Here is a 24141-nt window from a genome sequence, read left to right as displayed (position 1 = left end):
CATCGCAAAACTGAATGTCCTCAGGTTACACACTACTTTAAATACAACAAAACTGGGGCTTTGTCCTACATTATAATATACAAACTATTTGTGACAAAATAACAAATGGAAAATCAGATGATCAACCTATTGAACCTCTCAATCAAACAAGCATGTTTTTTTTCTTCTTCAAAAACAGGAAGAAAGAGGAAAATGTTAAATGTATCAAGAGACTGTGATTACCTTTTCTAATGTCAATTGCTTTGCAATGAGTTTGAGCAAATCTTTCACCAGCTCTCTTACTCTCGCTTCCCTGCCCATCCAAACGGATCACCGTTCGGTTTAGTATGATGGCGGGAAAAGAAGTTGTTATATGGAGAGCTAAATAAATATATTTATTACTGTCACCTCGATACAACTAGTTCGGAGAGGGTGGGGAAAAGAACTAGCAGATGTGGTTGCTTCTTGTCGGAATTTCCTTCTGCTAGGATAGTTCTTAAATGCGGCTGCAGAGGAAGAATGGATGCAGTGTCGAAATGAATAACTATATGAGCCAGTTCCTGAAGGACGGATATTATTTCTTCAAGCCTTGTTGTTGGTAGAGGACGATCACCTGTTGGTAGATCAAAATTCAGGATTTCATACTTTATAGGCCAAGTGAACCTAAGGAACCTAAGTTCAACATTTTAGGATCTGATTGCAAAAGGAACTATACTTACCGATCTCCTTCTCATCGGCTAAAAATCTATTCAAGATGCATTCACATCTCATCATGAGTACCATGATCACAAGTTTGCTGACTTCAGATCTCGTCGAGTTCCAACTACCCCCTTCATCACTAAAGCTGTGGGAATGTAGACAAAAGATTAACTTTTATTAAAATAGACATAATAGTTACCTACGGATGATTAAATGATGTCTTAAAGGTACACTTATGAAAGGCTATAATTCATTCCAGAGGCAAGGAGATGATCGCAGCAAGATAAATTCTACGTTGCTATGATTCTTCAAGTTTTCTGAAATACGCATGACTAAAGCATATCCGGACATGGTATGTAAATATGACCTAGTGACATAGTATGAATGAGGCTAGTCTAAGTATCTAACTTGTTTCAAAAAACAAAGTTCTTGTTACTAGATAAAGGAAATTCAAAAGGTTTTTGGAATGCCATTAAAAATGTGGACAATTTTCCAGTTTGAAAAAAGAACATTTATGTACAATTGGATTTTCTATAGGAGAAGCCTGCAGTCGCACGATTTTGCTAATGGGATTGTGATCAGGCTTTATAATCTCATTACAACTGATAAAAGTAATTAGAGCAACATTGAACAAGATACAATACTAAATCATCTTGTATTACCTGCACAAGGAAAATAATGCCTGTAAGCATTTCAAGGAAAACCTGCTACAGTGAAGAGGCATAAGTCCTACAGTCTCAACAGGTAAAGAGCATGTACGAGACGCGCAGCGATCCAAGGTGGAAACAAGTCGTTGCAGAATCTGTTAACATATACAAAAGAGTTGGGACCTTGAGCCTTGGAGTAACACATCAAAAGTCGGCTATCTTAACTCAAAATGTAGAACTGATTTTAGGTGGTAAAAAAAAACAAAATCAAAACAGAGTAGAACCTCAGCTAACTATGGTTTATAAGGGGATTCCTTACCTCAATAGGGGCGTCAATCGAGGACTTAAGAATCTGCTCAGCCAGAATGTCTACAATGGTCATCTCAAGGGACTCATCATCCTTGAGAGCGGTAGGGGAGAGGGAATTGGGAGGAAGGGCACGTCCACAATAACCCACAAGAAATATTTCATAGACATCTGCAACTTCTTTCCATATACGCGATCTTGCTGGCTTACTAATTTTTGAATCTGGTTCACTGTCCACGGGTATTTTGCTGATATCATCAACAAGGATGCGATTAAAGCCTTTAACAGCTAATCTCCAAAGTGAACCCTCAGGATTGTCTCTTCTCGTTATCATTGACCTAACAAAACCAACAATTATTGAAACTAATAAAAGCAAATAAGTCTCTATAACAAACACAATAAACAGGTATAAAGGAAGATATTAGTTCTTTTGGCAGTTACCAAAATCAGATTCTATTGATTAAATGGATGCAATATTGATTACCTATGACTTACAAGATATAAAAACCTAGAAAATAGTATAAAATAATCACAATAGAAATATTGCGCATCTGCAAATGCAGTATCATATACCTCCCAAGGCTATGGATAACTTCTGGAAAAATGATGTACTTTTCAATTGCTGGAGCTTGTAGAACGAGATCAACCAGAACAGGAATAATCTTTTCCGCAAACAAATAACTGGGGATATTAAGTGTTGCTTCTTGAGCAGAACTGGAGGTTGGAGACAGAACTTCAGCCTTCTGGACAGAGGCTTCTGCAGAAAAAAGGCATAAATATAAGCTTCATTTTATCCATATATAGCCAAAGATATCTGGTCAACTGCAATACTTTTTCCTATACCTGGAGTAAGGTCGCTAGTACTAACATCTACTGCCTCCTCTTCCTCGCCCTTTGGAGGAGAATCTAGACCTGGAAATACTGTAAGAGTTCTCGTAGAAGAATGAGCCACATTGAAGAAAGGTGCTTGGCTGGACATAACATTGGCAAGACTTCCAGTACAGTCCGCAGCAGATGATGAACATGTCCCTGCAAAAGTGCAGCATAAATTCATCTATGTGAATACTACAAAATTTTCAAGGCTGTTTTTGGTTCAGGATTATTCAGCTTGAATATACTCAGCGATTAAGTGAGCTATCTTCCCTTCAACCCATTCGTATAGGGGGAGGCAATGCCAATGAGGCTCAAAGGCTATACAACTAACATGGTAACTGTTATGATAAACTCAAAGCCAAAATGACATTGAAGTATTGGAAGTTTATGCCAAGAACAAGGGATGACTCAAATAAATTATTCAAACAAAGAACCTGAGCCGGCCCATAGAAAATCAAGGTAAGAAGAGCTAAGGGAAGATTTAGCTGGTGTCAAACACAGTATGTGCACATTATTGCTGATCTTTGCTACATCTAGTAGTTGATTTTGACATTTCAAACTCCTCTCGTTTTTTTCAAGAGCAAAATGAGCTATTGAACAAAAAAATAAGCTTTGTTTATAAGACACTTACAAACTCATCTTCACAGTTGTCACTTTTTGTCACAGTCTTCTTGATTGCTAAACCAATTATTGCAAGCAACCGTGTGTACATTTGATTGTCAAACATCCTTTGTGCTTGCACATACAGTTCTCCTATCAAGTTTGAAGAAATTACAGAAGTGCATAAGCATATCCAAAACATGGTTTTTCATTGAGCTGGAAATAATGTAACAATTATCTTGTAATTAAATTATTAACCGATGAGGTGAAATGAATCGTACTATTGACATCAATAACAAGTTCATGCATTTTACTTTCTTTTGTAAATAAATTCAACTGAGATAAAAATCTAAAGCATTACCAAGACTAAGCAAGACCTCCTGCTTCACTTTGATAGTTGTACTGTAGTTTGAAGATTCTTGAATAAAAACCTCATACACATCAAGTACTGAAACAAGGTAAGGCATTGGCAAGTTCCCCTGAAAAAAATTGTGTTTACTTTTATGGAATAAGTGAATATTTTAGCAAGGTTTTGAGGAGATCAAATGAAACTAACTTCATAATACGAACTTCCACTACAGAGAACAAAGTTTTAGAAGCACCTTGCTGCAATGACCAAGCACAGTTGTCTGTAAACAATTTATCGCGGCAAGAGAAACTTCTTTACTACCATTGAAAATGCTATCTTTTATAATGAGAAGCAAAGATTCCCACCCTGCAGAAATAAGTGAATTTATTGGGAGATCTTCGCAAAATGGAAAAAAAAGTCGGAAAAATGAAACTACTGATACATCAAAGTAACCAAATAATGGCCATACCTGACCAGAAATTGTTTATGTTTCTGAGGAAAGGAAAGAAAGAACGCAACAATCGAGCTATTCCACTGAAAACTAGTACAAGTGTCTCATCCCATTGTTTCTGAGCTGTGTTCCGACTACATTTATTTTAAGGATTAGAAAGTCATATAGCAAGAGAAATGACTGTCTACAATTACAATAAAAGAACGTAAACTAAGTACATATGTATAGATATGCAGCCAGATTTATTATATTACCTATGATGAATAAGCATGTGAACTGCTTTTCCTCCTCGAATTCCAAGTTCTTTCCCTTGCCATTCATCCCTTGATGAAGTTGCTGCCTGCAAGCAAAATCCTTGAAGCATGTTTACACAATAAAGTGAAAGTCTTAACCTATCCTTTACTGCTTTACAGCTTATTAACCTACCATATGGGAAACACGATCTAATGTTGGGAAAACATAATTCCAGAGACAGTCCTCCCACATGCTTTCCGAAAGTTTTTGCCCATGACCTCCAAGAATTTGAAAGAGTGTCCTGATAGCTGAATTTCTAACCTACAATATATATTAAATTTAACATAATTAAAGGAATTACATATTCATTGACAACCAAAAGCCAGCTTCAGTCCAAAAAAAACCAGCAGGAAGATTTTACAAGTTTTGGATACGGAGATAGAAGGTAAATAACACAAAGTATAGCAGGAATTAAAAATGTCAAAAGAGAATAAATTTTCTTGACAAATAGCTCTTGTCCAAGTCCAACCCCGTTGTTAAAGGGTATCACTAAAACCTATTATTTGAATCCATCAAACTACAAGTTAAACCTGAGAATCTAGTCAATTCCTAAATGAAATATACATCTTTGATAAACCAGCTTCTTACGAAGAAACTAAGCCTGTTAAGAAACTACCAACCGCAAAGCACAAATCCTAAGCATGTACATTTACATAAATATATTAACATTTTTACGCAAGGTCACCTCTTCAAGAAAAGGACTTTCCACTAGCCACATATCTAATGTGGACTGTCAAACATATCTCACCATGAGCAGCATAGACATAGATATTACCTAATTACAACATTTTCATTCATCTGTTCATTTTCTAGTTGCTAGGTTCGTTAGCACCTAGCACCGGTTGATGTGTATTGTGTGAAATGGGAATTGCAGAAACAGAAATAAAACATAGACATCATTATAACAGGAAAGTTATTGTACCTCTGGCCTTTCATCAGCTCCAAGTTTTTGAAGCAATGAGAAAACAGTGACTATCAACTTATCTCCGCTCACCATATTGACTGAGGAAGAATGCCTGTTCATGTCATTGGATATATTGTCAGGCTGCTCTTCCCCATTTTGACCATCCATTTTATCTGAAACAGAATTAACCTCTGCAATTTCTGCAGTTGTCTCTAGAGTGTAAATCAATACTACTCGCAAAAATATGCTATTAAAAAAAGATGAGACAAAATTATAATGGCATTTTACCTGTTTCCTTCTCTTCTGCAGGCTCATGTGACAATCCCTTCACAATGAAGTCTGTTGTAGTCCACAATAACCCAATTGCAGTCAAGCTTATATTCAACTCGGTTTTTTGAGCACCATATGCTCCAGTAACATCAATGCATCTGCAGTTTACAGATGCATATTTTGTTACCCTCAATGAGTTATTAAACATTAGTATTGCACATATTCATCTTCCAATGGTCAAAAATATCTTGTAAAAAAACCAATAAAGCAGTAAAAAATTTAATCACCCAGGATCTTACTCAGTGAGGTAGTTTGGAGGTATGGATGAAAGTCCATCATTCATAATTACACGCAGGCTCTATATGATAAAAGAAAAAGTTAGATTGAACTTACTTTATAGAACAAACCACAATGCCTGTATTTATGTGCTTGCATAACCAAGGAAAGATGTTTTCAGAAGATCAATATAATTTTCCCCAACACTTCTCTGGAAAAGATTCACTAACCTGGAAACCCAGGGTGACAAGATCCTTTTCAGACGCACCTGCAACTGACCTAAAAGAGTGGAAAAGCAGAGATGACCGACAAAACAGAACCAGACAAAAGGAAGAAAATTACCAGAAACCTCAGAATACATACACCCACCCCAGTGGTCAGACCTTTATGGACAAGGAAAAGATCAACTTAAAAGTGTAAATAAACAGCAGTGTAGAAGGTCAAACCTCAACAATACAAGTATATCAGGCCAACTGTATCGCAGTTTTTCTCCGCACCTCTGGAAACCGATTGTAATTTAAAACAAAATGAGCATAGTTAACATGTAACTAATATTTTAATCAGTTTCACTGCAGTAGCATATACCTCCAAGACATGCAGTAGAATTTTCAACGACCCGGCACGAGCATCAATGCTTTGAGAAGAATATAGGACCCTCAGAGGAGATATGACAGCAGATTCAAGCAATCTTAATTCTGTTTCATTACTTCCTAACTACAGAGGGAGATAGGCGGGGGAAGAGAGAGAGGAGTAAATTTATGCAACAGTAATATATATTAACACAAACACACATAATCCTCAAATCATATAGTTAATCCAGTCAAAAGAAGGCAGAAGTTCTCACATCTTGAGAATTGTCATCAGATCTGGACAGTGTGTGATCTTCAGACTTTTCAGAACCTAAAACGGCACAAATTGATTGATCCAATGCATCAAGTGCCATGTTTCTCAAATTCTGATTAGAATTGTCAGCAAGCTGCAGCACATTGTTTTGCGTCATGAAAGATCTAAACACTAAATAATGCTAGCATTACTCATTGAATGAAGAATACAGTTATGATCACCTCAAGAAAGTGGCCAACAACTTGATCCCACAATGGTAACACACCTGTACCAGGAAAAAATCAATAAAAAGTTAAGCCAACTTTTTCTTCACATTGAAGAACCTTTTGGCAGTTATGCTCTTCAAAGTTAAGTTAATCACAACATAAGCATATATAACAGATAAATCTCCAAATACCCAAACATGGGAAGATTTGTGAATATTGATATGAGGCATGAACCTCTGATAATTTCATCTCTCGACTTATGATTATGAAACATCAAAAAACATCAGCAAAACCATACTACTTACGGTGAAGATTATTGACAAGGACGGATATCATTCTTTCAACTGAAAAACTGATACTCCCAATTTTCTGACTTGTTGATGGTCCAAAACCACTTGAAGTGTCAAGCATACATTGATGAGACAGTTGACAAAGTGCAGAAAGAAGTGACTTAACAGCAGATATGTTCATAAGTGCTGAGCTCTCAAACAGCTTTCAAGAAAAAAATGTCAGGTTAGACTAACACCTTATTATTACTTATTTACAAGATAGACAGGGGAGTGGCAACTAAAACGAAAAATGGAAGGAAAAAAATAAAACAGGTAATTCTAAATATTCTGGAACACCATGCACTTTTTACATTGCATTTTTAGATCTTCAAAACTTGGATTGACTACATAAGAGAACATGGACAAAAGGAACAGTCAAAGTCTAAATTTTACATTAGTACTCCCCAAGCCTTTAACAGCTATTATCCCACTAACAAAATAATAATAATAATAATAATAATACTTGTTTATAATACCTGAGAATTTAAAGAGGAAAGAATACTGAAATCACTGTATTGGCCGGAAGATGTTGTTGAAAGTCTTGGCACAGATGTGGAAACTTCCTGTGGATACAAAAAATAATAAATTCTAACACTTTTATGAGTGTGTTGAAATAAAACTCTGTTCAAGTGCCAGAAATCCATGTGAGGATTAAAACTTCAAAAAATAATTTCAAGAACCCCAAGGCCAAATGAGTTAAGGAAAAACAAGGCACCAGCAATAGAGCAAATATTGCTGATTCCAGAATAATGCTGTGAATTATTAAATAACAAAAAGATGGAGACAGGGTGTTACTGAAAAAATTACACCTAAAAAAGTGTCCCAACTTACCTGTGTGGTGGCATGTGGCGAATGGATTGCTCTGTCCAGAGAAGACAAAGTTTCCAACACCTACATTTATTTGTCATAAACAATCATTGCTTTGAATTCTCTCTGATTTCAGAAAGATATAAAAACCAGACCAACATACCAAAACCCAAGATGGGCCCAACACATTATGTAGTCGATGAGCAATATTGAAGAGAGTCCTCAAAGCCTGGGTTGTAAGACCAATTAGTACCAAGTAACTAGCTCAAAAAAGTATTTAAATTGTTATATGATCTAGAAAATTATTAACTGAATAGACCATACTCACAAACTATTCATAATACCTGCACATTCTTCGGTGTTAGGACAATGTTATCTCTCTGATCAGAAATCATGTCGGAACGTTTTGATCCAGGAGATAGTAATGCACCACTGAAATATCAATTTTAAGATTTTTCAGAAAGCTAGCACAACCTCTAAGAGGATAAACTATAAACATACGCACAATAAATTAAGTGTGCTAAACAATTTCCTAAAATGTTTTAAAAAATGCCAAACAAGATGCATTAGATTAGATTTCCGAAAGTTGGTACCAAGCTTATTTTTCTTAGAAGGAGGGAAGTTAGACCAGACTGACTTATTTTTCTTAGCAAGATTTAGGCTTGCTTCTTGGTTCTTAGCCAAGTTTAAAGATTTTTCTATTCCTAAGGACTCTGTAATAAGTGACCCCACCCTAGGGGATTTTTGTTCACCCGTTAACAAATCTATCATCATTAAGTTCCCTTGGTTCCCTCCTCCTAAGGGTTTCATTAAAATGAATGTGGATGCAGCAACCAGCAGTGACTGGAAGAGAAGTGGATTAGCTGGCATTTTAAGAGATGATGCAGGTTCGATCTTAGGTTCTTTCCAGGAGGCTTCTGGCCCGGGTCCACCTACTTTGACGGAGCTAAAGGCTGTTCAAAAGGGTTTATCTTTCTTTGATTCTTTGCAAGGATGTATTAAGGGTCGGTTGATAATTGAAACTGATTGTAAAATGGCAGTGGAATGGGTTAAGAATGTTGAAAAATGTCCAGATGTGTATGTAGTAATTGTCAAGGACATTGCTGATAGGATTAAAGACTTGGAGGATGTAATTAGATGGGTTGCTAGGACAGCTAATATAGAGGCAGATGGCTTAGCTAAGGCTGGAATAGGCTAAGCACAGTGTTGTTGTTAGGGGTATTTGTTTTTGGGTTTTAGGGTTGTTTTGTAAGGGGGTTATTCTAGATGTTTTAAATTTTACGCATCCTTTATATTATTAATGAAGTCTAAGTCAGTCTTTTCCTCCTTCCGCTGATTAAGGAACTCCTCGAAGAGTTCCATTAATCATGAAGGGGGTTTTTAACGAGGCCTTCAATTCTTATAAAAAAAAAAATTATTCTGAAGAGAAACCCAAAAGTCAACACTGGGAACAAATGTAAGAACAAAACCAAACTACCATCATTGTTGTCTTCAAAAACTAACATTAGCATCTTAGATTTATAAAAGGACCAACATCATCTAAACTGTATTTGGAAGCTTTATCATGACTTTTAATGAAGGAATCAAGGGGAATTTTGCTTCTTGCTTCTCATTACCAAGGAATTGTTGGGTCTCTTGCAAAGTTATCGATTACATCTTTTATATCAAGCTACCCAGTTTTCCATATTTTACTGCTGACAATACTGCTTTTGATATTTATGTTTCAAACATTTTCCAAAAGCATTATACTATTTGCAAGACTATTAGCTTAATCTGCCAGATGTTTCTAATGAAAGCCATCTTCTCAGAGCGCTCTCCGTCCAGATGTTTCTAATGGAACATATTGGGCCTCTTTCATTCCATGGCTCAGTTACTAGTCAACTTGATAGCAGTAGTTTAGATTTCAAAAAGCCTTAAAAGAAAATAAGGCACTCTTAAGCAACAATGAGAACAAAGATTTCTCTTATTTGATGTTCTTTTGAGTGTTCTTGTGGCAAGAAAAGAAGGGGAAAAATTAACAGCACTATCTTAAAACCGATTATGAATACCCTACAAAGGGGGATTTAGGAGGAAGTGGACAGGGTATTACTTTTGAAACTACAACCTCTACACTACACCCCACTCCACCCAAGGAGAAAAAGGGAAACAATCTTTACAAAAATCAGAAACCACTGTAATCATTAAGACATACCTTTTTCTTTCCACTTCATTTGTAAAATTGATAGTAAATTTGCAAAGTGATGCTAAGAAAGAATTTAAAGGTTCTATGGCATGAAGAACTCCACATGCCTGCAGAATAGTCAAAAGGGTTCAGCAGAAACAATCATCCTTCATCAGAGCATCTAAATAAATAGTGTACATTAGAAAATATAGGCCATTACTATGAAGAACAAATATTAATAATTAGACAGTGACCATGAGTGTAAACAACTACGAGCTGCTTTTGCAAGAACTAAAACCACAAATTAGCCAACCCATAGGTAATGAAATTTAGCTGAGCTGATAGAAACAACAGTCAAAATTGGCAGACACAATTTATGATTTATTATGTGATATGGGGTTACCTGAGTAAATGCCTGATACCCTTTTAATATTTCCAACACAATAGCCTCTCCTTGAGACCTTCAAAGTAAAACAGAATAAGAATGCATACAAACCTGGTTTTGCGAGAGAGGGATAGAGAGAGAGAGAGAGACAAAAACACAAACTCAGAAAGAAAAGTCACCCAACCTTGCTAAAATAAGGGACAGAGCATCAAGAATTGTCAACCACAACGAATCAACCATTGAAATACAGAGAACTGCAGTTTTTCCTGTACTTTTTGCTGAAGGTACATAATCGCTTCTAGGAGATTCAAGCTGCTTGTATCAAGAGAATAGAGAATTTGGTAAAACAGGCAAAGCATACAATATTATATAAAGACGGGACATATTCTCACTTACCTCCCCGACATCCACAGCTTCATCAGTCAGTGAAGCTACAGTAAAGACAACACCTAGCAAACCTTCAATTGCCAAAGAAATTGCGTGTGCCTCACTAGCAACCAGGACCGCATTATTTGATGCATCATTGTCAAGACTCCACTCAATTCCTGGTGGTCACAAACCGAAATCACACAGTAATAAAGTCACTTATCAAGAAACTAGGGAATAAATATGTCTATATGCCAAAGCATTATTAACAGAGGAAGAATCTGATACATCAATCCATGTAACTCTAGGTAACAGATGGACATCTCTCAAGTCTAAAAACTCACTATCTACATAAATTTTGAGCTATACAATGTGTTCTATGAAACCATTATAACCTAGGAGATTTCTATTGTATTCAGAAAAATGACCACCAATGAAATCATTTTCAGATTTTTCAACAAGATCATTCTTTTACCGATGTATTTTGCAGATGATAAGTAACTAAATAGCACGGTTAAGAACCCAAGAGGGTGGCACTGCTGGAGAATCTCATTTCTAGAAATAACAATCCATTGCCACTTAAGCAAAATGAACCATAGAAGCCGCTAACCACATTTGCAATCACTGTTCTCTGATCCATGAAATTACCTCCTTTCCTGCTTCCAGACAGGAAGATGAGCATATTTCATATTTTCAGCATTCTACATTCTAGCAATTTTAATTCCAACTAATTGCAAATGTGGAAAAGAAACCGATCATCTTTTATCTTCTCTCTTTTAAAAAAAAAAATAGAAATTCTATTATCCCATCAAATGAATTGTGACATCAAGTACAGCATATGAATATCAGTAGGGTGATCAAAACTGAAAGTAAGAGGATCAGTACAATGAAGTCTGATTTTTGCAAGGTCATGCTCTACACAGTTCCCAACACAATTTACATAATCTTTGGAAAACAGTGGCTTTTCTGAATTCCAAAGTTTCTTGATTAAATGCAAAATGAAACAAAAAAAAAAGTTCTTTAAAAGAAGAATAGGGTTTCCTATGGTGAAACAAATTATAAAATAAAGAATATCTTTAGTTTATCGTTTTATGTGCAGATGCCAAGGATAAACATATCCGACAGTGCCAAAGAACATTGGAAAAGATGAACTACAGATCCAAAATTTAAAACAAGAAAGAGGGCACCTTACCTTTAGCTTTGCTACTGAACATCCCTGCAACTGCTGCCAGGCTCTCTTCACTTGTCTCAAGAAACTATCAGAAAGAAAATGATGTTAGAGTGTTTAAACATGTATTTAGGGATCTTAATTGTACTACAAGTTCTCAGAGTTGAAAATCTAAACATAAAAACTCAAAACGAACAATTAAAAAAGCAGTTATCATAAGTTTTTTTTTATAGAATATTAGGCCTCGTTAAAAACCCTCGACTTGCCCTCCATATTACAATAGTAACATGAAGGACAAAGGAAGAGGGAAGAGTGCCTACTACTTTTATTAATCAGGAGAATAATACACTGCCATCCCTTACATCATACTTTAAAAGCCTTAACCCTAATTACATAAGACTTAAACACCTCTTCTTGCTGAAACCTTAACACTGATTACATAAGACTGAAAACAAAATCCCTGCAGAAATGTAAGGGAGTCTAGCACCCTAACACACCAAAAACAAAGCCTACAGATCATCCTATACCATCCTTAGCTAGTCTGTCCGCTTCCCAGTTAGCAGCTCTCAAGATTTGCCTTAACGTAATATCCTTCCCTTCTATTATAGAAACGATCTCCTTCACCAAGGATAGAAATATAGAGGAGCTTAGTTTCGGATTCTTGATCCACTTCAAAGCATTAATTGAATCCGATTCTAAAATAATCCTCTTATTAAGACCAACACCTGAATCAGACAACATGTACAACCCCCTCTTTATCACCAATAATTCTGCCATAATCGGAGGTTCCCCCCAACCTTATCAGAGAACCAGTGAATCAAAATACCTCTGCTTTCCCTTATGAGTCCACCTATACCACCTTTATTCCAACCATTCACCATCGCCCAATCAACATTAATCTTTATGAACCCGTCTGGAGGAGGAACCCAACAAGTAGGTTGGGATCCACCTTTTTTCTGTCTATCAACCGAATCAGCAAGAGTTAAGTCACCCACTAGGGAGTCCAAAGGGATATGCACAGCGTCAAAACTAACAGCAAACCAAGAGACTATTCGAAATCTAGCAATAAAGAACATCCTCACCACATCCATCTTTTCTTTCATGAAGATAACCTCATTCCTACATTTCCATATAGTCCACAACACCGCCCTTAGGATAAATTTCCAAATACTGGAATTCTATAATAGCTCATCCCACATAATAATAAAGTCTAAGATGTTATTAGGAATCACCAAAAAAACATTCCACAAATTCGTAAATCTAGCCCACAAACCCCAAACTACCTCACAGTGTAGAAAAAGATGAGAAACAGATTCCACAAACCTGCCACACAACGAACATGAAGAGTCTTCAATCCCAACCACTCCTCGCTTCAACAATTCCTCTTTAACCGCCACTCTCTGATAAGCAACTTGCCATATGAAAGTTTTAACACGTGGAGGAGCTATCCCGACCCAAATATGTTTGTCCCATTTAGCCTGAATCCTCTGATTACCAGTCGTATCAAAAAATTGTTAATACAAGACTTAGTTGAAAAACATTCCTCTCCATTCCCTAACCAAATCCAGTAATCGTCCTCATCAAGAGATAGTGAGATGTTGCTCAACATAGAAATCAGCTCCAACCATTGTTCAATCTATCCACCAGATTTCTTCTCATTTGAATATCCCACACCCAACCTGCAGCATTGTTCACCCTAAACTCCACCACTTTACCCACTTTATTATTCGAAAGTGCATACAATGTAGGAACAAGTCTTTAAGATGGACTTCTCCCAACCAAACATCATGCCAAAACTCCACAGAATGATCGTTTCCAGCTTTCAAACGCAAATTTCTCCTAATGCAATCTCCAAACTCATCACTAGAAAAGAAGTTATTAATCACTCCTCTGCAAATCCAAGAGGCTCGAGCTGTCGAAGTATTCCCCAACATTTTGGAATTCAGATCCAAATTGTTCACACAACAAGCCACCCTCTTCCACAAAGAATCCTTTTCAGAGGCAAACTTCCAAACCCACTTTCCCATCAGTGCTCAGTTCAAATAGCTAAATTCGGGATCCCTAGACCCCCCAACCTTCTCGGCTTACTGACCAAATTCCAGTTCACCCAATGTATGTTTCGTCTATCTATCGAACCCCCCCATAAAAATGCAGCCATGATCGAATTTAATTTCTGCAACACAGTTTCTAGAATTCTAAAAATAGAAAGGAAATAAGTGGGAAGGGAGCATAACACTACTTTAACCAACACCACCTTACCTACTAACGCTAGAGAGTTTACCTTCCAACCAGACAACTTATTATGAAATCTCTGCACTATTGGCTCCCACATTGCAACAGAGTTTCTCTTGGACCCCAAAGGCAATCCTAGATACTCTGCTGGAAAATTACCCACTGAGCAGCCAATTTCATTAGACCAACCAGCTAGCACCTCCTCCTCAACATTTATTCCAAAAATTATGCTCTTAACTAAATTAATCTTCAGCCCCACCAATAACTCATAGATCAGTAACACCCTTCTAATATTCTTCAAGTCCCGGATTGATGCTTTGGAAAAAATAATAAGGTCATCCGCAAACTGCAAATGCGATAGCTTGAAAGAACTTTCTTGAACTCCTAACTCAAAGCCCAAAAACAATCCCATATCCACTGCTTTAGTTAACAACAAATGACGCAATTCACCACCCAAATTGAATAACAAGGGGATAGCGAGCAACCCTGTCTAAGTCCTCTTAAAGTGTGAATTATGTCCGTAGGAGTACCATTTAGTAAAATTGAAATAGAAGCAGTTGACATACACTGATACATCCAAGAGCACCATTTTTCACCAAACCCCATTTTACCCATTATTTTCAACAAAACCAACCAATCTACCGAATCATAGGCTCTCTTGAAATCCACCTTAAAGACTACCCCCTCCATCCCTCTCTTCCTCCAAAAATCGATTTCTTCATTGCTATAAACGAACAATCCAAAATATTCCTTCCTTGAATAAACGCAAATTGAGATGGACTAATTATCTCATTAATGCACAATCTGAATCTTCTAGCTAGGACCTTTGACAAAATTTTATATAAACCTCCCACAAGGCTAATAGGCCTAAAGTCCTCCATCCCCTCCGGATTATCCTTCTTAGGTATAAGGGAAATAAAAGAATGATTCACCTCCATGTCCCATTCCTTCCCCACATAAAAGCCCTTAAAAAACAACATAATATCCTCTTTCAAAGAAGACCAGAATTTCTTAAAAAAACCTAAATTCAGACCATCCGACCCAGGAGCTTTGTTGCTGTCCGAGTTGGCAATTGCTTCCCAAACTTCCTCCTCTGAAAATGGCTTCTCAAGTGCTAAACTCTGTCATACCGATAATTTTAGAAAATCCAGATCTAATTCCTCAGCCTCCAAAGAATTATTCTGACTAAACAGACCATTAAAAAACTCCACCACTGAAGCTCTTATTAAGGTAGGATCTTCTACTGCTTCATTACCCACTTTGAGGGACTTAATACCATTTTTTCTTCCTCTAACTGCAGCACTATGATGAAAAAATCTGGTGTTCTTATCACCATCCATTTTCCATTTCAGTCTTGATTTTTGCAACCAAATCGATTCTTCTTTCTTTTGTAGCTCCCATAGTTCTTTCTTTGCTTCAATTATTGATTTCATTGACACCGAAGGAAGACCTTGTTGCATTTCCAATTCCAGATCTTGAATTCTTTTCTCCAATAATCTGATTTTTCCCGATAACTCTAAATAACCCCTCCCAGACCATTTCTTTACCACACCCTTCACCCGCTTTAGCACCTTAGACATGGGCTTCCCTTTTTCCTCTTTACAAAGTTTAACTAGCTCCTTTTCCATCATCTCACTAAACCCATCCTCCTCCAGTGCATAGTTAAACAGTCTGAACGGTTTCTGCCCCCAATTACATTCTTTGTTCTCCAACAGAATAATGTTGTGATCTGAAACAGACCTTGGCTGCAATGACTGACTTATCTTTGGAAAACAAGCTAGTAATCTCTGATCAACCAAAAATCGATCCAACCTCTCAAACGTGGGAGCTTCCCTATTATTACACCATGTAAAACGACCTCCAGACAAAGGCAAATCAAACAAATTGGCCTTACTCACAAAGTCTCTAAACATATTCATTGTTACCGAATTCACAGCCCCTCTTTCTTTCTCTTCCTGTGACAACACTGCATTGAAATCTCCTCCTAAGCATAATGGACAGTCAACATTATCCAAAAATGATAATAACTCCCTGAAAAACGTCTTTATATGCATCCACACTAGGGCCATACACATTAATAAAAAACAACTTCCTGGTACTCCTTCCAAAGTCCCTTTTATTACTACGAATCTACTATTAATGACTACATCCTTCACCACAAACTCCTTCTGATTCCACAAGGTTATTAGACCACCAACAGAGCCAATAGCAGGAGATATCGCTGAACCAGTAAGTATTTTACCCCCATTTTCCTCACCAACATATGACTGACAACCTCTAATTTTGATTCTTGCAAAAATACAATTGTAGGTTTCTTCTCATCAACAAATCTCCTAATTGCTCGAGCTTTCACCCTTCTACCCAACCCTCTAACATTCCAAGACAACATTGACCACTCAACCATCATTAACATACAATAACCTTACTTCCCAGTTACAACTACCTTCCCTCTTCCGAGTTCCTTTCATTAACCATAGGAACCATTTTGTCCATAAAAGCTTTCTCTCCTCCTTTGATCTTCACACCCAACAACTTGGAAACATTCCAAAGCCTCTGCCACCCCCTCTGTCTCATTCACTGCAAAGGATTTAGACTTCTTACCATTGCAACTCTTAACTTCCCACCTCCTGGAATATACATTCTTATAAAAACCTCTCTCGATTTTACTTACTGACGCACATTTCCCAGAATGACGACGCATCACCGGTGAGACAGACCCGTTCTGCAACTTTAAAACAACTTCTTCAACATTAGTTACTTCTACAGAATTAATGGCAACAATATTTGATCTTAAGTTCTCTTGAACTGGCCCATTTGTTAGACTCCTATCCATGCTGGTACTAAGCCCATTTTCTTGAGCAACCGTGTCCTGGCCCAATATGATATCCCCAATGCTCCTCTCATTTTCTCTCCCTTCATTAAAATCCTCTGACACTCCCTGTTGACTGGGAACACCACCTACTACTGTCTCCTCAGAACAAAAGTCAACATCCAACATTTTGTTAGGGCCTACTTTTCCTTTCAAATTTCCATCGATAAGCGTATCATCCCCTTGTTGAGCACCCCGAACCCATGCTTCAACCCTGTCCTGAGAATCTGACAAGGACTGCTGCCCCAACTGCTCTTCTTGTCCTTCCTGAACATCCCGTTGGCTCCAGTCCGATGAGTTCTCCTCCCAAGGATCCACTGTTCCGTCTTCTTCAACCATATCATCTAAGACCGAAAAAAATCTTCACTCCCTTCCACCTTAATTTTAATGGTAAACGATCTTCCATACGTATTGACGGAGACCAAAGAAGGAATATCAAAAGGACTCTCCACCCTCAACAACAAATGTGCCACTCTACAATCCGTTTTCTGAACTGTTTGCTCCTGGATCTTCACTAGCTTGCCCCATCTCGATGCCAAGTTTGTAAAGAATGGAACCGTCCAACAATTTAACGGAACACCTATTAAGGAAACTGCACAATAGGCTAATGGGACACAATTCTCATCCACAACAGATTCCAACCTTTCGAACCAGAAGGACAATTCCTCCCACTTATCTTCCATCGCTGCTTTTTTCTCCTTCACTGAGTGAAAGACAATCAAACATGCATTTTTTGCATATTTCCATCTTACCACCTTGACATTGAAACCCTCAGTCCTTAATGCCCTCTGCACAAATTCTACTTCAAAAATCCCCTTACAAATTCCTGTTAAAGACGACCTTAGCCATATCCTCTCCTCCATTGGAATAAACACTTGCAGAGACTTTTTCACCTCCCTCTTATCTCCAACGTTACTCATCTACTGGCCATCAACTTTTTTCACCCCCAGTACTGTATCCTTATATGTCCTACCATCATGAAACTTGTTTAACAGCTCCTTCTTCCCTACATCATCCACTATGGGTATTGGTTTTTTTCTTTTTGTCTCCTCTGCACCTGCATCTCTTGACCCCACCACAATATTTCGCTTCAAGTTCCTTGCAGCACTATTCCTCTGATATTTTGCAATCGACACCATTACCCTCCTCCCATTGATCACTACGTTATTCATACGCTCCACTGCCTTCAGCAAATCCTTCTTACTTGCAAAATGCACAAAGGCAAATGTACTGACCTTATAGTTGGGTCTCCTATTAACAAACGGAATAAACACCTTAATCACCTTGCCATGAAAACTAAAACGTTTCCATAAAGAACTTCTATGCACTCCCTTACTGAGATTATCTACGAACGCTACCCACGGAACTCCTCTTGACTCCGCTCTACCTCTGTCTAAAGAAGTATTCCCTTCGAACTCTACGTTCACTCTCTCTCTAGCTTTCTTACTCATTGTAAACAACTTGGCCGGATGTGAGATACTAATTGCAGTGCTAATTTCACGGTAAAGCAATAACCGAAAAAAGAAATTGTGGCAGGGGCTAAGTGAGGGAAAACATTGCATCACACAAAGACCAGAAAATGCTACAAAAATAAAATACAAAATTTCAAATAATACACCTAGAGACAATCACATCCGTGTGAATATAAAATCAAAAAATTGACATAACTGAAACTTAATGAAAATTAACAAATAAATCACCTGCACACTTGAAACAACTCGAGCAAGGGCTTTAACCATACCCTCCACGACATTTGTGTTCTTCGGATGCCTAAAAAGTGAAGTCATGAGATTACTCTTATTTTCCAAAAATTAACCATCTAGTGAAGAAGGGGCAGAGGAAAGAAACATGATAGATGATCAAACTTTGATGACATTTGAAATCAAGTAATAAATGACTTTCTATAAAAAAAAAAGAGGAACAAATGACTTGTTGATCTTTGAATCTAATCAAACCAAAATAAGCACTGACATCGGGAAACTTGTGAAATTGGACATTAAGAAAGATACTGAGTTCAAATTCACATCAAATTTGGCTAATAACACAACTACAATATCAGCCTCATGAGACATGGACTTTGCATGGGGATACTTTCATGGATTTGACCGAACTTCATAAAAGATACATCTAATATCCCGAGGATTAATACTGGTAGATATGAACTCAGTTGGCATTCAGAAATGACATAAAATCACTGTCACAAAGAGTACATTATGTTCAAAGCACAAACCTGAAATAAATAAATAAAACGAGGAAACAACACTCTGTAGAGTGAAGAAACATGTATGCAACCAGACATAGAAAAAGGTGGAGGTACTGAACATACATATCAAAGTTATGGAAAAGGATCCGTAATGTCTGTGCTTCCACACAAAAGCCCTGACAAATTCCATATCCAAGATTAGAAAAATTTAAAATTTTAAACAATTTCTAAATAAATCATAAAAGGAAAATATGGCACATCTAGGTTGTTGAATTTACCCTTAAGATCTCAAGAACAAGAATTCGATGCCATAATGGCAGATCAAGAAAAGTTAATTTGATCAGCATGCTAAGGAAAACCTGTATACCATAAGACCTTGGAATTAGGAGTTCAAATAAACAGAGTCGAAACTGAATGGAAATAACATTAAAACAAAGGATGTGGTTGTTTTAGCATAATAGATACAAGTATTAAGCCAAAATAAAATTTAAAACAATGGAATAGTAAAGAGTATGATAATAAAACTATTAGTATATCAACTAAATTATGGAACCTTTTTACTACTTGTCCTAAATTCCTGTACCTAGTTACTCGATCCTCAACTCAGAAGAAATGAATTAACTTTCTTATCGACATTGAATCCTTTGACTCTACTTAGGATTTCCCACCTATCTAAATCCTAAAATTACAACATGTTCTAGCTAAATTGCTGAAAGGTTTTATTTTTACCTCCATCTTATCTCCTACAGCAGTATATAATTCAGAGAATGTCAAAAAGACATAAATACAACATACCTCACATTCAGTAATAGAGATGAACTATAGAGTCTAATTATATGAGCAACAGATCGTAAGACCAATCGACGAAAATATGGCTCTCCTACTTCTCCTTCAAGCTGAATGGACATTCAACAAATAGAAATGCCCAAATAAATTCATGAAATCCCTTAAAAGGGAAAAGCTCTGGAGGCAAGAGATGGATTTCTTCACAAGAGGATAGAGAAGTTACCTCATAGTTGGTTCGAAGTGAAGTCATTAAAAGTGAACATATTTGGTGCCGCAAGACCTGTTCAAGTACCATGCAAACTTTACAACTATAAAAGTCCTACTAGCATGCTTAGACAAAATATAAAAGGATGTTTTCAGTCAGATAATTCTGTTATCACCTGTTCATAAGGAACCAAAATCTTGAAAATAATCACATAATTGGATAGGATGAACCTACAAAACACAAGCATTAAGTGCAAATGTCCATGAAGAAACTAGAAGTTAAAATACATAAAAAAAGTAGAGGGAGAGACAGATATCTCACTCAAGTATATCAAGTGCAAATGTCCGTTGAAGAGAGCTAACACGCAACCAACATGCCTGCATGGCATAACAAAGTAATCCATATAAGAAGCTCTGTTCTATTTTGTCATTGTTAGTGATGAAATGCAATCAGTTCAGGGAACCATTAAAAGGATCATACATTCCCAAAACCCACTAGTAGTCAATTCTAGATGAGCAATCTGGCTATAAAAACAAAATCTAACATTCTAAAATTAACACATACAGATCCACCTGCAGCAAGAGCTGTCAAGTCTTCAAGCAAACGAAGCCCAAGCTTCCCAGAAGTAGTTGTGGTCTCCCTCATCAATGATGACTTTCTTGAATCAAAGTTGTTTTCCAACCTATTAATGATTGATTAGTTCAGATGTCGAAGAGCAAAACCATAGACATTTGAAAAAACAACATAAATAAGAAATAAAAGAGTATCTAATTGGATAAGCATAGGTACAAACAAAAAGGTACTAATTGACACATGTATGCACACACACAATATACCAAATATGACATATGTGCAGGACAAACATAAATATGGGAGAATCTAACAGAACGGTTTTAGGAAAGCAGAAAACCCACAAAAACAACATACTCTGAATTATTCATACTGCGAGTAACATCATTTGTAACTGAGCTTGTTCGAGACATATAACTTCCAGAACCAAACTTTTCGGGTGGAAGAGACTCGATGAGGACAACATGTTCAAAAACCAAAGCTACCGCCTGCCTGAAGGTAGCAGCAGCAGTACTGAAAAAAAAGGATTTAGATGAAAAGGACAAATCAGTAAAAAGGGAGGGGAACATCACTATCAATACAAAAGTCTATGAATGAGGTTTCAAATTGAAAAGTCTTAACCTATAGAGCAACTTACTTCCGAACACTGTCAGAAGATCGGTTGTTTTCAAGAAGTTGAAGACAGATTCCAAGAGCTTGAGCCATATTCTCCTGATAATTATGCAATAGGCAACACATATGAATAAGAAAACCGGACTTACTAATTAATTAACACAGCCAATTCAGAAGCCTCACAGCTTTCAATGGTTCCAATGTGTAATTGCTATTTAAATGCAAAATATTTATTTTCAAAAATCATATTTATGTTATTTATCTGGTGTTTTCAATAGCAATAGAATGGTTTTTGGTAATTCAGGCTAGCCAACAGACACCTATATGCTCAATATATTCCTACTACCAACAAAGCTTAAGATTATGCATATAAATTATATACATGTTTTAGTAATTCAATACAAAAGACTCAAATCATCGGAAAATACTACAAAGCTTGCTTGTTCTTCAGTTAAAGGAAATTTTGCTTAATGAACTTCAGTCTGACAATTTGCCGACTTCAGTTACACCAAAGTACATCGCCTAAACCAGTCATACAATGAAAATAAGCATGTAACCAATGTTTACCTCACTTTCAGGATGCAACCGTGACTGAAATATTATTAATATAGTCTGTAAAGTCTTTAATTGAACATTCTCATCTGACATTTCAGCATGCTGAAAGAAGAGTAACAAAAATGAAAGATTTCAGTAGAAAAAAATTAACCATCTATAATTAATTTTATGTTGAAAATATTGCCTGTAACAAATACAAGTATAAACTTACATCTTTTAATATAGGAAGTATCTCACTGAGAACTGATGGGGCAACTGCATCATGAGAGATGAGCTTTTGTAGACATGAAAGTCCAATAACACTAAGCTTGACAGTTTTAACCTCACATGCCATTAAAAAGATCCGCACGATGTCATCATTAAGAGAAATTTCACTAGGACTTGACAGTGTCCGAAGCTGCAAAAAACACAAGTTTCAAATTCAACTACTGCCAGCTACAGCCAAATTTCCAAAAATTGAAGTAATACTTACAACACTATCTCAAAAAGAAAAAAAAAATCCATTCAATGTCTAAATTTAGCTTAATTTACTTTCAAAAAGATGTTAAAGAGTCTAGAACCGAAACAAAATCTTGCTTAACAAAACTTATGGCAACATAAAATCGTCCACGGAATCAAATTAAAGCCAAAATGTAATAATTAATAAGTTTTCATTTTTCCCCCATCTAATTCGGTTGCTTCTAAGAAAACCAAACACGCAACAAAATAATCGTTTCAAGCTTAAGACATAAGAAAGGAAAATGCGACTAAATGAAGTAACATATACATCAATTCCACTAAAATAGCTGCATATAAAAGCGTGTTGTGACCTTTAATATGGCGTGTTCAGCGGCGTCTTTAACGGCGGGGTGGCGGCGTCGGGCTTCGGTGGACAGAGCGCGGAGATCGGATTCAAGAACAGCCATGAAAGCCATCTCCTCAGAGCGCTCTCCGTCTCTTTCTCTGTCTGGCTCTCTTTCTAATTCGTGAATAAGAATGAATCTGTAACCAGCCGAATGTTAGCGAAGAATTGAAAAATTTGTAATTTAATTCATCGAAATCGAAGAGCCCGATCGCAGAAATGAAGAAAGTGAGCTTTGTAGATCTTGTTTGAGTAAGAGATCTGTTGGAGGAATAAGACTGTTTTCGCACGTGCATATGTCACGTGTTGGATTGTGAAAGAAGGAATTTGTTGCCCGAATTAAGGTGGAGCCCGCCCAATTTTTGGTTGGACTTTGCCTAGCTTGAATGAAAAAAATTAAAGGCCCAATCGACATTTTGAGGTTAATATTGTATCTGAAAATAAGAAAGAAAATACATTTTTATGTAAGGGTAAACTATGCAAATAGTCCCTCTGATTTTGGTATGACCGAATTTGGTCACTAATTTAAAAATTAAGGGTACATGATCCTAATGTTATTGATTTGTTCAATTTTAGTCCCTCAGCTATATCACATATTCATTAAGGGTTAACAACGGAGGGACTTAAACCAGACGTAAGTATAATGTTAAGGATCATTTGTCTTTAATTTTTAACTTGATGACCAAAGTCGGACAAATCCTAAACAAAAAAGATTATTCGCATAGTTTATTCAATAAGCACAGTCAAATCTTATATTTTTCATTTAAAAAATAGTTCACTTTTTTAATTGCATTATTGGAATTACGGATAGATACGAGATACAAATTCGATAGTTTTAATTTGACTTGATTTTATAGGATTTTTTTTAAATTGAGTTTAAATCAAGATAAATTTTTTAAAAGATAAGATTAGATTTTTTTTATGATGAAAATTTTTTGACTAGAAAAATAATATAATTATTTCTTTTGAGTTTTATGATAAATTGCAATAATACCTCCTATATATGTATTTAATTAGCTCTCTATTTTATCTAATAAAAATGATATTCTTTTATATATATATTAAGTCAGATATCAATTTTTATATAAAAAAAAATTAGCTAAATTTCGAGTTGAGTAGAACTTTCTTAATTCATATAACAAAAGAGTCAATTAAAAATCCAACCAGACTAAACTCATGTCCATCCCTAAGTGATAAATGTTTGGGTAAATTATACATTTAGTATCTCAATTATCACTTTTGTTTTATTTTATTTTAGTCACCTACTATTAATACACTAACGGTGATATTGATATATCACCATAAGGTAATGCAACATCATCATTGGTTTTTTTTTTTTAAATGTCATGTCGTCA

The 24141-nt window shown here is 36.4% G+C and overlaps 1 protein-coding gene across 1 annotated transcript; it reads right to left on the bottom strand.

The window, feature by feature from the left end:
• Positions 1–22: 22 nt before the first annotated feature.
• LOC120177465 (protein MON2 homolog) lies at positions 23–23052 on the bottom strand. Its single transcript, XM_039183604.1, is given in 46 exon segments — positions 23–292; positions 388–592; positions 699–823; positions 1341–1480; positions 1645–1969; positions 2205–2433; positions 2475–2549; positions 2552–2660; positions 3136–3257; positions 3466–3583; positions 3707–3819; positions 3923–4038; positions 4159–4244; positions 4331–4459; positions 5121–5302; positions 5391–5530; positions 5672–5730; positions 5879–5927; positions 6095–6147; positions 6234–6362; positions 6493–6624; positions 6713–6756; positions 7003–7189; positions 7503–7589; positions 7858–7917; positions 7997–8062; positions 8178–8265; positions 10025–10122; positions 10398–10455; positions 10564–10691; positions 10776–10924; positions 11938–12001; positions 18715–18784; positions 19341–19393; positions 19496–19576; positions 20013–20029; positions 20032–20113; positions 20227–20283; positions 20384–20438; positions 20530–20585; positions 20773–20890; positions 21136–21291; positions 21416–21489; positions 21958–22047; positions 22157–22342; positions 22755–23052. Coding segments are annotated over 46 exon segments (4953 nt in total). The 5' UTR covers positions 22860–23052; the 3' UTR covers positions 23–204.
• Between the last annotated feature and the right edge of the window lie 1089 nt (positions 23053–24141).

Source organism: Hibiscus syriacus, unplaced genomic scaffold (assembly GCF_006381635.1).
Source record: "Hibiscus syriacus cultivar Baekdansim isolate YM2019G1 unplaced genomic scaffold, ASM638163v2 tig00003435_pilon, whole genome shotgun sequence".
Taxonomy (NCBI): domain Eukaryota; kingdom Viridiplantae; phylum Streptophyta; class Magnoliopsida; order Malvales; family Malvaceae; genus Hibiscus; species Hibiscus syriacus.
The sequence above is the reverse complement of the archived record's forward strand: the minus strand, read 5'-3'. Positions and strand labels throughout refer to the sequence as shown.